Source organism: Hyla sarda, chromosome 3 (genome assembly GCF_029499605.1).
Source record: "Hyla sarda isolate aHylSar1 chromosome 3, aHylSar1.hap1, whole genome shotgun sequence".
Classification (NCBI taxonomy): domain Eukaryota; kingdom Metazoa; phylum Chordata; class Amphibia; order Anura; family Hylidae; genus Hyla; species Hyla sarda.
The window spans coordinates 352,929,438-352,947,386 of record NC_079191.1 but is presented as its reverse complement, the minus strand read 5'-3'; the positions used below and the strand labels follow the sequence as shown (position 1 = coordinate 352,947,386).

At 45.3% G+C, this 17,949-nt stretch overlaps 2 protein-coding genes across 3 annotated transcripts in view; one reads left to right on the top strand and one right to left on the bottom strand.

The window, feature by feature from the left end:
* DZANK1 (double zinc ribbon and ankyrin repeat domains 1) overlaps window positions 1–10,934 on the bottom strand; it is a 69,291-nt gene extending 58,357 nt beyond the window's left edge. Inside the window, exons 1-3 of one of the 2 annotated variants that reach the window (XM_056567595.1) lie at window positions 10,759–10,934; window positions 7,094–7,163; window positions 5,392–5,514 (exon numbers count right to left, since the gene is read on the bottom strand). In XM_056567595.1, the coding sequence (XP_056423570.1) occupies window positions 5,392–5,500 (109 nt within the window). In that variant the 5' untranslated portion in view covers window positions 5,501–5,514; window positions 7,094–7,163; window positions 10,759–10,934. The remainder of the gene's footprint in view (window positions 1–5,391; window positions 5,515–7,093; window positions 7,164–10,758) is intronic. The other variant, XM_056567594.1, reaches the window with a different exon arrangement.
* A 213-nt stretch (window positions 10,935–11,147) lies between these two features.
* POLR3F (RNA polymerase III subunit F) overlaps window positions 11,148–17,949 on the top strand; it is a 32,552-nt gene continuing 25,750 nt past the window's right edge. Inside the window, exons 1-3 of the mRNA XM_056567597.1 lie at window positions 11,148–11,306; window positions 13,823–13,940; window positions 15,354–15,421. Of these exons, the coding sequence (XP_056423572.1) occupies window positions 11,251–11,306; window positions 13,823–13,940; window positions 15,354–15,421 (242 nt within the window). The 5' untranslated portion in view covers window positions 11,148–11,250. The remainder of the gene's footprint in view (window positions 11,307–13,822; window positions 13,941–15,353; window positions 15,422–17,949) is intronic.

The window sequence follows — 17,949 nt, the reverse complement described above, 5'->3', positions numbered from 1 at the left end:
TAGGGGTCTCCCTCCTAGTGACGTCACGCCTGAAAAAGGACTGATGCGGCGAGCATCGGTCCTTTTCATTCAGCCTGCGCTCGCTCCCTGCCTGTCAATCAGACAGGCAGGGAGCGAGCGCATTGGCTCCCGGCCACTGGCTGGGAGGCCACTCCTCCCGCACATCGCCGCCGCCGCCTTGTCGCTGCCGCTGTCCCTGCACGCCCGCTGCCGGACTCTTCAGTAAGTGTAATGAGGGAACGGGGTATGCGGGAGGGGGGTTTGTGATGGAGGGAACGGGGTATGGTGCGGGGGGAGGGAGACGGAGGGGAAGGGCTAGCGCCGCATGTAACTAACTAATAGTTTATCTACACAGGGTGCCTCCAGCTGTTTCAATACTACAACTCCCAGCATGCCCTGACAGCCAATAGATGTCAGGGCAAGCTGGGAGTTATAGTGGTGAAACAGCTTGAGGCACCCTGTGTAGATGAACTAACGGCGAAAGTCCCCCTCAGCAGGCATCAGTGACATGGTGCCTGCTGGGGAAGTCTGCCTGGTAGTGAGCACACTGCCAGGCAGACAAAAGGCATTTTTTATATAGTAAAAATAAAAATTAAAAGCAAGGAGGGGGTTAGGGATAGATTGGCAATAGGCAGGGACAGAAAAAAATAAATAAATAGGATGGTGGGAGCTTACACCCGGCATCCCGAGTCCTTAAGGACGTGGGGAATATGTATACGCCGGTGGGAATTCCGGTCCCCGCCACCAGCCGGTTGGGGACCGGACCGGGATGCCTGCTGAAATCATTCAGCAGGCATCCCGGCACATCGCCGAGGGGGGTCCCCCCCCCCCCCCCCCCCCCATGTTGGCGATCGCAGAAAATCGCATGTCAATTCAAACATGCGATTTTCTGCTATTCCGGGCTGATCGGGTCTCTGGTGACCCGATCACCCGGAAAATAGGGATGATCGGAGCTGTCAGTGACAGCCCTGATCATCCTGAGGGATAGAAGCGAGGTCGCAGTGCTGCAATCTCCTCCTATCCCCTGCCATTGGTCAGAACTGATTCTGACCAATGGCAGGGCAGGACAGTGGGTTGCCATGGCAACCCCCGTTCTGCCAACCCCTGGATGTCGAGGGGAACGTGGGGAGAAGATGGAGGCCGGTACCTGGAGGAGAAGATGCCTGGGGACCCCCAATCGTGGCTGGAGACTGCTGGATCCTGTCTCAGGTAGGGAAACCACGTTGGGGGGGTTTGGGGGGAATGAAAGTGAAAGTAAAGTGATCTTTACTGTGGCAACCACTAGGAAGGCCAAACTGCAACTCCCAGCATGCCCAGACAGCCAAAGGCTGTCTGGGCATGCTGGGTATTGTAGTTTTGCAACATCTGGAGGGTCACAGTTTGGAGACCACTGTTACAGTGGTGCCCAAATGGTAGCCCTCCAGATGTTGCCAAACTACAACTCTCAGCATGCCTAGACTGCTCAGGCATGCTGGGAGTTGTAGTTCTGAAACATCTGTCCCTTCAGATTTTGCAATTTTCATGACATTTTTGAAAATTGCTGCTCTACTTTGAAGCCCTCTGATTTTTTCAAAAAGCAAAGATATGTCAATTTTATGATGCCAACATAAAGTGGACATATTGTATTTGTGAAGAAAAATAAAATGTATTTGGAATATCCATTTTCCTTACAAGTAGAGAGCTTCAAAGTTAGAAAAATGCAACATTTTCTAAATTTTCATGAAATTTTGGGATTTTCCACCAAAAAAGGATGCAAGTAACGCCGAAAATTTACCACCAAAATAAAGTAGAATATGTCACTAAAAAATAATCTCAGAATCAGAATATTCGGTAAAAGTGTTTTAGAGATATTAATGCGTAAAGCGACGGTGGTCAGAATTGCGAAAAAGGGCTCAGTCCTTAAGGTGAAAAAGGGCTACGTCCTTAAGGGGTTAAAGTGGTACTCCGCTGCTCAGCATTTGGAACAAACTGTTCTGAACACTGGAGCCAGCGTCGGGAGCTCGTGACATCATAGCCCCACCCCCTCATGACATCACACTTCTTCCCCTCAATGCAAGTCTATGGGAGGGGGCGTGATGGCTGTCACGCCCCCTCCCATAGACTTGCATTGAGGGGGTGGGGCGTGATATCATGAGGGGGCTATGATGTCACGAGCTTCCGGCGCGGTCTCCAGTGTTCAGAACAGTTTGTTCCAAATGCTGAGCAGCGTAGTACCACTTTATGTACATTTTCAGGACCTTTTGTTTTTTTCACATTTTGTTAATGTACCACCTTGTATTAAAATAGGAAAAATAAAGTCAAGTTACCCCCCCCCCCCCCGTCCCATCATTCTGCACTCAGTACCCCATAATGACAAAGTGATCATAGAAAGTTAGAAATCTTTGCTAATATATTTAAAAAGGAAAAACTAAAATACATATTGCAGTGACATAAGTATTCAGACCCTTTACTTAGTACTTAGTTGAAGCCCCTTTGGCAGCGATTAAAGTCTCCAGTCTTCTTGGGCATGATGACACAAGGTGTGCCCACCTGGATTTGGAGACTGTTCTTCTCTGCAGATCCTATCAAGTTCTGTCAGGTCGGTGGAAGCCATTTTCAGGTCTTACCGGAGATGTTCCATTGGATTTAAGCCAGTTGACTCTTCGGTGTTGTCTTGGCTGTGTACTTAGGGTCATTGTCTTGTTGGAGGTGAACCTGTGGCGTAATCTGAGATCCAGAGCACTCTGGATCAGTTGAATGGACAGGATTTGGAAAGATACCTGTTTTTATAAGGTCTCACAGCTGACAATGCCGAGCAAATGTCATGAGGGAAAGTGATGGAATTGGGTAGAGGAGAATCCATTTTGTGTTAAAAATCTTCATATTCTCGGTCTAAGTGACTGCATTCTATCTTTCTTGTTTTTTCTACATAACTCCTGAACTTATGAACTAGAGACGATGGGTACCTTATCTTCAAGGATGCAGACACTCTTATCTTTTTTCTACCCCAGATGCGTCCTTGAAACAATGGTTCATTATATTTCAGCTTAAGCAATGTATCTTTTTATTCAACTTTCTGCTGACTATGCAAAAGAGTTATGGTTTCCTGTGTTTGTACAATGTAAAGTTTACTGCGCATGCCTTATTGAAAATGGGCTATATAAAATACACTTGAAAAGAGGGCCAGACCAGTACTGCGCTCAGCTTACAGAGACAGCTCGTGTCTGTGTCTTGATTTGAGTGGCAGGTAGCTTTGGAAGGAAAGTAGGGTGACTGCAGCCCCTTACAGGCTTTCCACACACTAATTGGGCATCCACCGACAGAAGACGTCTCGACCTTTTGGGGTCGAACCTAACAGAAAGATTACTGCCTGTAGAACTGCTCATCACGTGCCCAATACCATCCCTACTGTAAAGCATGGCGGTTGCAGCATCATGCTGCATCATGGGGTGTTTTCCAGTGGCTGAGACAGGGAGACTGGTCAGGGTTGAGGGAAAGCTTAATGGAGTAATGTAAAAAGATATTCTTTAATGAAAACCTGATCCAAAATGCTCTGTACTTCAGACTGGGCTTCACGTTCCAACAAGTCAATGACCTTAAAGGGGTAGTCCAGTGGTGAAAAACGTATCCCCTATCCTAAGGATAGGGGATAAGTTTGAGATCGCGGGGGTCCGACCGCTGGGGCCCCCTGCGATCTCTCTGTACAGGGGCCAGGCTCTCCAGCCAGATAGTGGGTGTCGACCCCCGCACGAAGCGGCGGCCGACACACCACCTCAATACATCTCTATGGCAGAGCCGGAGATTGCCGAAGGCAGCGCTTCGGCTCTGCCATAGAGTTGTATTGAGGGGGCGTGTCGGCCGCCGCTTCGTGCGGAGGTCGACATGCCCCCTTCCCGCAGGCTGTCGGGGTTCCGTACAGGAGATAGCAGGGGGCCCCAGCGGACGGACCCCCCGCGATCTGCAACTTATCCCCTATCCTTAGGATAGGGGATAAGTTGTTCACCACTAGGTCACCACTGGACTATTCCTTTAAAGGGGTACTCCACGGCTAGACATCTTATCCCCTATCCGATGAGACATCTTATCCCCTATCCTTTGGATAGGGGATAAGATGTCTAGGGGTGGAGTACCCCTTTAAGCACACAGCCAAGACAACACTGGAGTGGCTAAGGAACAACTCTGTGAATGTCCTTGAAAGTCCTTGAAATCTCTAGAGAGACCTCAAAATAACTTCCACTGTTAGTTTCCATCCAACCTGGCTAAGCTTGAGGGGATCTGCAGAGAAAAATGACAGAAAATGACCAAATCCAGGAGTGTAAACCTTGTGGCATCATCCCCAAAAAGACTGGAGGCTGTAATCCCTGCCAAAGGGGCATCTGCCTAAGTACTGAGTAAAGGGTCTGAATACTTATGTCACTGCAATATTTAAGTTTTTCCCTTTCAATAAATTAGTAAAGATTTCTAACATCTTGTAGGCAATGAGACAAGAGAGGAACTGCACCACTATTGCACTCAAAGTCCATGGTGAGGATAATGGTCCGCTGGCCGGTAGTGCGGAGGGTGGGAGAGGATGCCGCAGCCGAAGCCGCGGGGAAGCAGACGACTAGTTTCGCAGAGATACCGCTTTTACTGGCCTCCAAAGGCCAGCAGAAGCGGTATCTACGCAAAACTAGTCACCTGCTTCCCCGCGGCTTCGGCTGCGGCATCCTCTCCCACCCTCCGCACTACCGGCCAGCGGACCATTATACTGATGCTGTACTGATAATAAAAGGATTCAACGATCTGGGTGAGTGCTGAAGCCTTATTTTCTCCTTGCTACATATTTCTAACATCTTGTTTTCTCATTATGGGATACTGGGTGCAGAAGGTGCTTGATTTCTTTTTATTTTAGCACAAGGTGCTAAAAGGGTTGAAACCTTTCTGAGTGCACTGTATGTGGACATAGCTATAGAACGGTCCTGGGCAGCACGGTCACTAAGTAGATAACACAATTGCCTTGCATCTCTGGGGTCATGGGTTCCAAGGACAACATCTGCATGGAGCTTGTGTATTTTCCCTGTGCTTGCACTGGTTTTTCCAGGTGCTCCAGTTTCTTCCCACACTCCAGAGAGCCTACTGATAAGTTACTTTGGAATATAGATTGTGAGTCCTATTAGTAAAAGGGACCTATGTTAGGGATGACAAGATTTTATAAATAAAGGGATTATTATACAAAAAATAGAAAATGGCCCTAGGGCAAAAATGAAGAAGGCAAGAGCAGTGACAGGAAGTGTTGTCATAGGGATATAAAGGCAAAGCCTACAGGCTTCAGGTTCTTTTTTTTCATATAACATACAATTAAAAACAACCTGAATAGCAATATGAAGGCAAAAAAGAACAAAATATCAAAATGGAAATGATAATTTTTCACACCTGATTTGATTTCAATTGGAGTATTTGTGTCTACTTCATACTTCCCTTTGCCCGGAACGGGAACCCGAAGTGGTATAATCTGTGGTACACATATAGAGCCTGCAGTCATTCTTAAGAGTGGACCTATGAAGGATAAACATCTGAATTATATACCGTACCTGACAGGACTAACAATAATACATGCTATACACAGTACATGTACCATATCACCACCACTGAGCAGCTGTGTGAACGGAAGGACTATGGCGGAACTATTTATGTAGCTCTGTAAACAGGGTTGCCAATCAGCCGGTATTTCCAATGTTGCTGCCGGTAATTTTCTATGAAAGTATTTTTCAGTAAGGAGCACCCGTCCAGAATCAGATTAGCTCCGGCACAGAAGCATCCCCGCCGCAGCTCACTGTTCTAGGTGGCCACGCTGCAGAACAGGTAGATTCTAAATTAGTGACCTGCGGCAGTGACAAGTAACATCCTCTTGCGCAGAGGAGCACCGCAGGAGGACATCACTAGTTACTGCCAGTTCCACCCACACAAAATATACTATCATTTACCAGGGTATACCCGCACACACGCACCCTCATTTTACCAAGGATAATGGGGGGGGGGGAACGGAGAGAGAGAATTAAAATGCACGAATATCAGTATAAGTTATCGGCTATCGGCCGGAAAGTTCACAGGTTATCGGTATCGTCTATAAAAAAAAAAAAATCAATATCGGTCGATCCCTAATCTTATCCCCTATCCAAAAGATAGGGGATAAGATGTCTGATCGCGGGAGTCCCGCTGCTGGAGACCCCCACAATCTAGCATACATCACTCACCTGTAAGCACTGCAGGAAGCGCTGGAGGCTCTCAGTGTTATGCCTCCCGACCACGGAGACGGAGTATCACGCCCCGCCCCCTCAATGCAAGTCACTGAGAGCATCCAGCGCTTCATATAGTGCTTACAGGTGGGTGCTGCATGCTAGATTGCGGGGGCTACAGCGGGGGGGGGCCCTGCGATCAGACATCTTATCTCCTATCCTTTGGATAGGGGATAAGATGTCTTGGGGCCGGAGTACCCCTTTAATTTCCACCTGTGGTTTACATAGGACAGTGGTCCCCAAACTGTGGCCCTCCAGATGTTGCAAAACTACAATTCCCAGCATGCCTGGACAGCCGTTGGCTGTCCAGGCATGCTGGGAGTTGTAGTTTTGCAACATCTGGAGGGCCACAGTTTGGGGACCACTGACATAGGAACAAAACTTCACATTTGATTTGAGAAAAAATGAGGCAAGTGCTGTATATTCAGCTGTAACCTGTCAATGAATGTAACACTGTAAACTGGAGGTAAATAAAGAAGACCTGTATCTCAGGAGAGATGGTGTTAGATGGGTGCGGTAGAATCAACATTATGGCTTTTTCTGCCCCAACGCTACGATCCCAACACAAATACTAACAAATCTCAGAGAATTAAAGGGGTACTCCGGTGGATTTTTTTTTTTTTTTTTTAAATCAACTGGTGCCAGAAAGTTAAACAGATTTGTAAATTATGACACAGGAAAAAGGATTAACCTGGCACCGATTTCCGATTTCACTCCCGTGAACAGTCAGGTGATACTCCAGCCGTGCTACAATTTTTACGGTGTCAGGTGTGCGTCACAATGTAAAACAGAGTTCAATCTTGTCACCACTAGAAGAAAACGTGCATTGGAGCACTCACCTCAGATGCCAGGTATGGGTATGGGCCCATCGGTACAGTCCACCCGCTTGTGTACCATCTTTCCACCTCCCTGCAAGGGTTTACAGCTTTGAAAACTAAAATAAATATGTTTTTCTGCACTACATACCTGGCGTCTGAGGTGAGTGCTCCAATGCATGTTTTCTTCTACTGGTGACAAGATTTGTAAATTACTTCTATTTAAAAATCTTAATCCTTCCGGTACTTATCAGCTGCTGAATGCTCCACAGGAAGTTCTTTTCTTTTTGAATGTCCTTTCTGTCTGACACCCTGTCCATGTCAGGAACTGTCCAGAGCAGGAACAAAATCCCCATAGCAAATCTTTCCTGCTCTGGACAGTTCCTGATACAGACAGAGGTGTCAGCAGAGAGCACTGTGGTCAGATAGAAAAGAAATTCAAAAAGAAAAGAACATCCTGTGGAGCATACAGCAGCTGATAAGTACTGGAAGATTAAGTACCCCTTTAAGGAAAAATCTCTTTGAGCTGCATTCAGAATACAACAAGTACACAACCAAAAAGTTACACATTTATAGGACATGGGAAACAATTACATGACAATTCATTTATTATCTTCCAGAAACGCTGTGCCAGACCCCCTAATCCTTTGCAGATACAGGCAATGACATATGTGCTCATGGCAGAAGGTGACTTACAGTGGGGATCAAAAGTTTGGACACCCCAGGTAAAAATTTGTATTAATGTGCATAAAGAAGCCAAGGAAAGATGGAAAAATCTCCAAATGGCATCAAATTACAGATTAGACATTCTTATAATATGTCAACAAAAGTTAGATTTTATTTCCATCATTTACACTTCCAAAATAACAGAAAACAAAAAATGGTGTCTGCAAAAGTTTGGGCACCCTGCAGAGTTAATATCTTGTACTGCCCCCTTTGGCAAGTATCACAGCTTTCAGAGTCTTTCAATTCTTGTTTGAGGTATCTTTGCCCATTCTTCCTTACAAAAGTCTTCCAGTTCTTTGAGATTTCTGGGCTGTCTGTCACGCACTGCTCTTTTGAGGTCTATCCATAGATTTTCAATTATGTTGAGGTCAGGAGATTGTGAAGGCCATGGCAAAACCTTCAGTTTACGCCTCTTGATGTAATCCCCTGTGGATTTTGAGGTGTGTTTAGGATCATTATCCATTTGTAGAAGCCATCCTCTCTTTAACTTCAGCTTTTTCACAGATGGCATCAAGTTAGCATCCAAAATTTGCTGAAATTTTATTGAATCCATTTTTCCTTTTACTCGTGAGATGTTCCCTGTGCCACTGGCTGCAATACAACCCCAAAGCATGATTGATCCACCCCCATGCTTAACAATTGGACAGCAGTGCATGCTATAAATTCTGCAGGGCGCCCAAACTTTTGCAGACACCATTTTTTTGTTTTCTGTTATTTTGAAAGTGTAAATGATGGAAATAAAATCTAACTTTTGTTGACATATTATAAGAATGTCTAATCTGTAATTTGATGCCTTTTGGAGATTTTTCCATCTTTCCTTGGCTTCTTTATGCACATTAATACTAATTGTTACCTGGGGTGTCCAAACTTTTGATCCCCACTGTACCTACAGTTTAAGCCTGGCATTTTGCTGTACTTTTTACCTAGGTTTTTTTTTTTTCTACACTCTTGTTTTTTAATAAACTTCGAGCATTTTTTCACGAAGCTGGTGACACCATTTCCACATAAATAAATTTCCACATATTCCCATAATTGCGGACCTTTAACCCCTTAAGGACTCAGGGTTTTTCCGTTTATGCACTTTCGTTTTTTCCTCCTTACCTTTTAAAAATCATAACCCTTTCAATTTTCCACCTAAAAATCCATATTATGGCTTATTTTTTGCGTCGCCAATTCTACTTTGCAGTGACATTAGTCATTTTACCCAAAAATGCACGGCGAAACCGAAAAATAGGGACCTATAACACTGCACACACTGATCACTGGTGTGTATTAACATGCCTGTGATCAGTGTTATCGGCGCTTGACTGCTCCTGCCTGGATCTCAGGCACGGAGCAGTCATTCGCCGATCGGACACCGAGGAGGCAGGTAAGGGCCCTCCCGGTGTCCTGTCAGCTGTTCGGGACGCTGCGATTTCACCATGGCGGTTCCGAACAGCCCAACTGAGCCAGGTCACTTTCACTTTAGAAGCGGCGGTCAGGTTTGACCGCCACTTCTAAAGGGTTAATACCGCACATCGCCGCGATCGGCGATGTGTGGTATTAGCCGCGGGTCCCGGCCGTTGATGAGCGCCGGGACCAACGCGATATGATGCGGGATCGCGGCGCTATCCCGCTTCATATCGCGGGAGCCGGCGCAGGACGTAAATATACGTCCTGCGTCGTTAAGGGGTTAAAGGGGTACTCCGGTGAAAACCTTTTTTCTTTTAAATCAACTGGTGGCAGAAAGTTAAACATATTTGTAAATTACTTCTATTAAAAAATCTTAATCCTTCCTGTACTTATTAGCTGCTGAATACTACAGAGGAAATTTTTTTCTTTTTGGAATACTCTCTGATGACATCACGAGCATAGTTCTCTCTGCTGACGTTATAATAATAATAATAATGCTTTATTTATTGTTGTCCTTTGTGGGATTTGAACCCAAGTCCCCAGCACTGCAAGGCAGCAGTGCTAACCACTGAGCCACCATGCTGCCCTTAGCATACATCTGCTATGCATGGTTGCTAAAATGGACAGAGATGTCAGCAGAGAGCACTGTGCTCGTGATGTCATCAGTGTTCCAAAAAGAAAGGAATTTCCTCTGTAGCATTCAGCAGCTAATAAGTACTGGAAGGATTAAGATTTTTTAACGGAGCACTCTAGTGCAGAGTATTCCTGCTCCGTCCTGCCCGGGCTGCAAAATAAATGAAAATGAACCATCACTCACCTCCCTGGGTTCCCGCGGAGTGCCACTACAGCTGATCGGTCCTCCGGTCCATCTCCTTCATACTTCCGGGTGTAACGAAGCGTCACATGGCGTTCAGCCTATCGCCGGCCACCGCGATGTTCTGCCTCGGCCGGCGATAGGCTGAGCGCCATGTGACGCTTCGTTACACCCGGAAGTATGAAGAGGATGGACCGGAGGACCGATCAGCTGTAGTGACACTCCGCGGGAACCCAGGGAGGTGAGTGATGGTTCATTTTCATTTATTTTGCAGCCCGGGCAGGAGTGCTCCTTTAATAGAAGTAATTTACAAATATGTTTAACTTTCTGCCACCAGTTGATTTAAAAGAAAAAAGGTTTTCACCGGAGTACCCCTTTAATACTCAATGGGACTATAAGAGTACTAGATGAACCCTCCGCTATTAAAGTCACTTTACTGCAATTGACCCCCAACCAGTGGCCCTCCAGCTGTTGCAGAACTACAACTCCCAGCATGCCCAGACAGCTAGGAGTTGTAGTTTTGCAACAGCAACATGCAAGATCTTATTCGTGCCATATGGTTCTGAGCATTACATTATACAGATCTGCACATTGTCTTGTGCAATAATCGTCTGAATAAATGATCGGCCGATAATCGAGGGAAAAAAGTAAAAAATCTACGTTTTTATGGCAGATTTAGCATAGCAATGCAGGCATTGGGTAACAGGTGGAATTCGGTATCCCATTCATTCCTTACCCTTCACCCCCTCCTCCTTACCGGCACAGCTGATACAAGGCACCCGGTGTTCCGCCGCAAATAGATCCCGTTACTATAGACGCTTCTCCCGGCGGAGCCTTCTGCTTGTCAGGACCGAGCCTCAGCCTACTGATTGGCACATCCCCCGTTACCTTAGTAACCAAAGATGCGAAAAAGCATATCCCCACCCCGCATTCGCAAAACGGAAATACGTAGCCGGAAAGAGAACGCCCCCTAGCAGCCATCTTTAAAATGGGCAAAGGCTTCTAAGGTATACTTTAAATATTGTTGTGCAATAATATGTATTAGTAGTAATAGCCTTCCTAGAAATGGTTTATTTTGCCTTTTGAATAGAATTAGAAGCTAAAATATCATTGTCGTACTAACTTGCCCTTAAAGGTTATGTCTGGCGGGGGAAGTCGAGTCTGAGCTGCGCATGCGCAGTGGCGAGGTCGGTGAAGTCTGTGAATGGTGGTGTACAGCGGCGTGGATATCCCGGAGAGTTACTAGGAGATGGCGGAGGTGAAAGTGAAGCAGGAAGGCGGGGAGGCCGCGGAGATAGAGAACAGGTGAGCAGCTGCGGCCATGACAGTTGGACTCCTTACAGCAGTGGTCACCAATCTGTGTGCCTCCAGCTGTTGCAAACCTACAGGCACATACAGCTAGGTGTGAATGTACTCTCATTGCAGGGTTTCCCAACCAAGGAACCTCCAGCTGTTGCAAAACTTCAACTCCCAGCATGCCCGGACAGCCTTTGGCTGTCCGGGCATGCTGGGAGTTGTAGTTTTGCAACAGCTGGAGGCACCCTGGTTGAGAAACACTAAGAAATGCAGTAAGCATATAGAGCAAAACATCCACATAGGAGCAGCAGACATTTCTCACTCTTATCATTGGGGGACACAGAAGACTGTAGGTATAGGCTGGTGACACTAGGAGGCGACACTAAGCATGAAAGGGCTATCCCCCCATGCAGACACGGATACCTTTTTAGCCTAGTGTCCATAAGAGTTTTCTCTCTTTCCCTTTTCAGGTGGTGGTTGAGTTTTTTATTTTATTTTTTTATTATAATTTTTAGAGATGAGCGAACTTACAGTAAATTCGATTCGTCACGAACTTCTCGGCTCGGCAGTTGATGACTTATCCTGCATAAATGAGTTCAGCTTTCAGGTGCTCCGGTGGGCTGGAAAAGGTGGATACAGTCCTAGGAAAGAGTCTCCAGCCCAGCGGAGCACCTGAAAGCTGAACTCATTTATGCAGGATAAGACATCAACTGCCGAGCCGAGAAGTTCGTGACGAATCGAATTTACTGTAAGTTCGCTCATCTCTAATAAATTTTTTTTTCTTCAAGGGGATCTCCAGTGTGATCTGCCACACTAGACATACCCCCTAGGGTGCCAGGATCATGCTACCATGCTTTCCTTCCTACGCCGGTCACCCACCACCCTTTTCACTTCTGCAGCAGTCTAGAGTGCCAGGTTAATGGAGATCTGCGATTTTATAACACTTAGGGTGGGTTCACACCACGATTTTGCTATACGGTTTCGGCATACGGTTTCATAAAAAAAACAAAAACGTATGCATCCGTACAGAAAACCGTGCCCATAGACTTCCCATTCAAAACCGTATGCACCATAATGTATATGGTTGTCTCTGTTTTTCAAACCATACGGTTTTTTTCCTTTTTTTTTTTTTCTCCGGATAGAAAACCGAGGCCTACCACGTTTTGGTCTGGGTGAAAAACTGTATTAGACCGTATACGTTTTTTTTTTTTAAACATGGTAGTCAATGGGAACCATACAGAACCGTATGTGCGTATGGTTCCATCCAGTTATCACCATACGGATTTTGACTTTCCATAGTTTTTTTCTTGGAATTTCAATCAAACAAGTGACACTTTATTCATAATGGAGTGAAAAGTTCAAAACGTATACTTTTTAATTTTTTTCTTAAAAAACAGATGCAACCGGACATCATTTTTCAAACCGTATACAGATAAAAATCTGTACACACGTTTTGATACAGTTTAGTCAGTTTTTGAGGAATCCGTTTTTTTTTTTAATCAAAAAACTGATACGGGAACTGTATTGCAAAATTTGGTGTGAACCCAGCCTTATCCCCCATAAGTGTCTGATCCCAGTGTTCGGACCCCCCGCTATCTCCTGTACAGGGTCCAGGCATTGCTGCGGCTAATGCACGTGTTGTCGGCCTCACTGAGCTAGACGACCCTACGCCCCCCATACAGCTCTATGAGGGAGGTGGGGATGCACAAACGCTGAATCTCCGCCTCTCCCATAGAGATACATGGAGGGGGCGTGTCGGCCGTGGTGTCATGCTGCAGGGGAGAGCCAGGGCCCTGTACAGGAGATTGCGAGGGGTCCCAGCGTTCGGACCCCCCGCGATCAGACACTTATCCTTCAGATAGGGGATAAGTGTTGTACACCACAGATCTCCTTTAATTTCCCTGTCAGTCAATTTATAGGACTAGTTTGTGTTAAATGAACCAGTTATAATGGGTATTATTTCTGACATTACAGTATATATGTTGTGTCTGAGAATTTAAGTGAATTTGCTATCGGTATCATCCACACTAACCTGTTGGTACAGGGTCCTAGTGCAGGTGACACTGATGCAAACCATATCTACCGATCTTATATCTGTGGCTCCGTTCTCCTGTAATCCTGGTCTTCTGGATATGTTAATGAGGAGCTTTGAGCATGGGGGGGGAGGGTCGCGTTGCGTCCCTGTGCACGGTGATGTCCTGTATTCTGAAGATCTATGCGTGCTGGCTTCTACTGTGCTGCATAACGGCTGTGGCTGCGGCTCTTGTGTATGTGGAGGAGAGCTGATACGCTGCAGTGTGGAGCTCCATTCTGCAGGACACCGGACATCACCATGGAACGCCACCGTACTCCAAGCAGGCTCATTACCATATTCAGAAGACCAAGATTACAGAACCACAGACAAAGGATTAGTAAGTATGGTAGTGATCAGTGTCACCCGCACTATAACCCGATTCTAACAGGTAAGTGCAGGTGATACTGATGACAGATTCCCTTTAAACCTGCTTTATTTCTGTATATTGTAGGATTATCGAGCTCTGTCAGCAGTTTCCTCATGGAATCACCGATCAGGTTATCCAGAATGAGATGCCACACATTGAAGCGAAACAGAGAGCCATGGCTATTAACCGTCTGCTGTCTGTTGTAAGTTTAAAAAGACTACAAACAACTTTTCATGTGGTTACATATAGATTGTGTTAGATACAGTGGTCCCTCAACTTACAATGGCCTCAACGTGCAATATTTTCAAGATAAATTGGTCTTTTCTGGACTTGAAACCAGACTCAACATACAATGCTATGGACAGTTCGGATCTGTGAAACATGTCAATACCTGGAAGAACCGACCAATCAGAATGGGCATTCACTGGCAAAACCCCTGTATTACTGAAGTGCATGCACTGACTGGTGTCTGGTTTCTCCTCCCTACAGTACAGGGAGGTATTACATGTTCTGTACTCTTTACCTGTACCAGGGCTAGCTGCTCCTTTGGACACCAGGTGAGGGTAACTCCATTTAACTTTTTTTAGGACGTTGCGTGTTCTGTACAGAACCATGAAGAAGCTCCTGTTCTCTACATAGACAGCGATTACAGCTCCCAGCAGATCTTTATTACTTTTATATGTAAGGATTTGCTTTATCTATATTAGTTATCTACTTATTTTTCTTTAATCCTCACTTTTTCCTATTGTTGGGTGACATTTTGGGGCTTCAGAACAAATTACCAGGTTTCCATAGAGTTAAAGGGGTACTCCGGTGGAAAACTTTTTTTTTTTTTTTTTTAATCAACGGGTGCCAGAAAGTTAAATAAATTTGTAAATGACTTCTATTAAAAAATCTTAATCCTTCCAGTACTTATTAGCTGCTGAATACTACAGAATACATTATTTTCTTTTTGGAACACAGAGCTCTCTGCTGAATCACGAGCACAGTGCTCTCTGCTGACATCCATTTTAGGAACTGTCCAGAGTAGGAGAAAATCCCCATGGCAAACATATGCTGCTCTGGACAGTTCCTAAAATGGACAGAGGTGTCAGCAGAGAGCACTGTGCTCGTGATGTCAACAGAGAGCTCTGTGTTCCAAAAAGAAAATAATTTCTTCTGTAGTATTCAGCAGCTAAGGTCTCAACTAGAGATGAGCGAACTTACAGTAAATTCGATTCGTCACAAACTTCTCGGCAGTTGATGACTTATCCTGCATAAATTAGTTCAGGTGCTCCCGTGGGCTGGAAAAGGTGGATACAGTCCTTGGAGACTCTTTCCTAGGACTGTATCCACCTTTTCCAGCCCACCGGAGCACCTGAAAGCTGAACTAATTTATGCAGGATAAGTCATCAACTGCCGAGCCGAGAAGTTCGTGACGAATCGAATTTACTGTAAGTTCTCTTATCTCTAGTCTCAACATACAATGGTTTCAATGGTCGTCCTGGAACCAATTAATATTGTAACTTTAGGGACCACTGTATGTTACCAGACATATTTAAGCATTGTTCATTAATCTTTTCTGTTTTAGTAGTGCATGTATTTAATTAAAAAAAAATAATGTTTAACTCTTCAGGGTCAGTTGGATCTGCTTAGAAGTGGAACCGGCCTATTGTACAGGCTGAAAGACGCACAGACTGCAAGGTGAGGATTATTGACATATGAGCAAGACTCGCAACATACAGCGTGTTTATACACACTGCTCAAAATAATAAAGGGAACAATAAGATAACACATCCTAGATCTGAATGAATTGTATGAAATACTTTCGTCTTTACATAGTTGAATGTGATGACAACAAAAACATAAAAATTATCAATGGAAATCAAATTTATCAACCCATGGAGGTCTGGATATGGAGTCACACTCAAAATCAAAGTGGAAAACCCCACTACAGGCTGATCCACCTTTATGTAATGTCCTTAACCCGATAACGACCACGGACGAGTATAGACGTCCAGGTTGGTGGCCGTTCCCGCACCTGGACGTCTATACTCGTCCATTATTCTCGTGGGTGCTGCCCAGTGCACCCACGAGATCGCGGCAGGGACTCGGCTGTATCACACAGCCGGGACCCTGCTGCACTGCCAGGACCGAAGTAAACTTCGGTCCCGGCAGTTTTAACCCTTACAGCCGCGGTCGCAATTGACCACGGGCTGTAAGTGTTATGACAGAGGGAGGGAGCTCCCTCTGTCTCCTCTGCAGCACCCCGCATCGCGATCGCGGGGTGCTGTGTGTGGCCGCGGCTGGCCGGGACCTGCCGCACTGCCGGTAGTGAAGTTCACTTCACTCCCGACAGTTTAACCCTTACAGCCGCGGTCAGAAGTGACCGTGCGCTGTAATTAGTTCTGACAGAGGGAGGGGGCTCCCTCTGTCTCTCCTGCAGCACCCCGGAGCATCGTGGGGTGCTGCTGCATACCTGGGCAGCCGGGGGTCCTACAAAGACCCCCAGGTCTGCCCTGGGTATTGCCTGAAAGGACGTGCCAGAGGCACATCCTAATATGCTGCCTGCTAGTGAAAACTGGCAGGCAGCATATAACTGCAATGCTTTGGAATACTAAGTATTCCAAAGCATTAAAAAGTGTAAAAAAAAAAAAATAATACAAAAATATATATTAAAAATACATTTATTAAATGAATCTAATAAAAAAAAGCATAATGTGTAGGATCGCATGTAATATTCTGCGGATGTCCACCATGTGATCCTACACATTATGCAGCAGTCACGGTAATGAGCTCCCTGCTGCAGCTGGGTAGCTTTGTGTGTCCACTCATAGCGGCGGATTTCCCGCCAGCAGTCATGAGCGGACACACTGAGCTACCCAGCCGCAGCAGTGATGGATATATTCGCCATGAGCGGGTGCTTATTCCCACAATATGGCGGATATATCCATCAAGAGCCTTAACTGTGACAGACAGACGCGTTATACTGCCAGCCGACCAAGGACCAATCAGAGAGGTCCCTGGTCCAGCCAATAACTTGTAGGGGTGCGGTATGCAAATGGGGTCACTTGTGGGGGTGGGGGTACTGTTCTGCCCTGAAAGCCAAATGGCGCTCCTCTCCTTCTGAGTCCTACCACGTGGCCAAGGAACCATATATGGCCTAAGCGGAGGTATTTCCGAACATGGGACAAGCAGCTAAATAAAATATAGGGTGCATTTCTTTCAATATCAGAAGTGATGTACAAAAAATATGCCCCCCAAATGATGCATTTGTGAAAATTGCAAATTTCGAATTTTTCACACTGACTTTGTAATAATTCCTGCCAAAAAACTATGGTGTTAAAATACTCACTGTACCCCCTAGCGAATACCTTGAGGGGTCTAGTTTTTAAAATGGGGTCATTTGGGGGGGTGTTCCTATGTTCTACTACCTTTTTAATTTCTGCAAACCTTGCATAGCACATAAAAAAAGATGTACTTTTCAAATTTTCAAAATTTCAAGTTAAATTGTTAGGCTTCTAACTAATTTAAAATGTTAATTAAAAACAAAAAAAATGACGTCAAAATAAAGTAGACATCTGAAAGTATAAGTTTCATAAACTATTTGGTCAGTAAGTATAAATATATGCAACCTATAAGTGTTAAAATAGCAAAAAATCTTAATTTTGTTGTAAAAATTTAATGATTTTTTGCATTGTAAAAAAAAAACTACAAATGATATCGGCTTACTTTTACTATGTACATGAAGGACAACTTGTGACAAAAAAAACAATGTCAGAATTATCGTGATTGGCAAAACGTTACCAGAGTTATTCTCTAATAAAGACAGACATCCCCGATTTGAAAAAAACAGGCCTGGTCTTTCAGGGGTGTACAGGTTTATTTGTATTGGTCCTTAAGGGGTTAAAACCAGTCAAAATGAGGCTCAGTAGTGTGTGTGGCCTCCACGTACCCGTATGACATCCCTACAACACCTGGGCATGCTTCTGGACAGACATGATGTCCCAGATGTGCTCAATCTGATTCAGGTCTGGGGAACGGGCGGGCCAGTCCATAGCATCAATACCTTCCTCTTGCAGGAACTGCTGACACACTCCAACCACATGAGGTCTAGCATTGTCTTGCATTAGGAGGAAGCCAGGGCCAACTGCACCAGCATATGGTCTCACAAGGGGTCTAAGGATCACACCATTACTGACCCTCCGCCAAACCGGTCATGCTGGAGGATT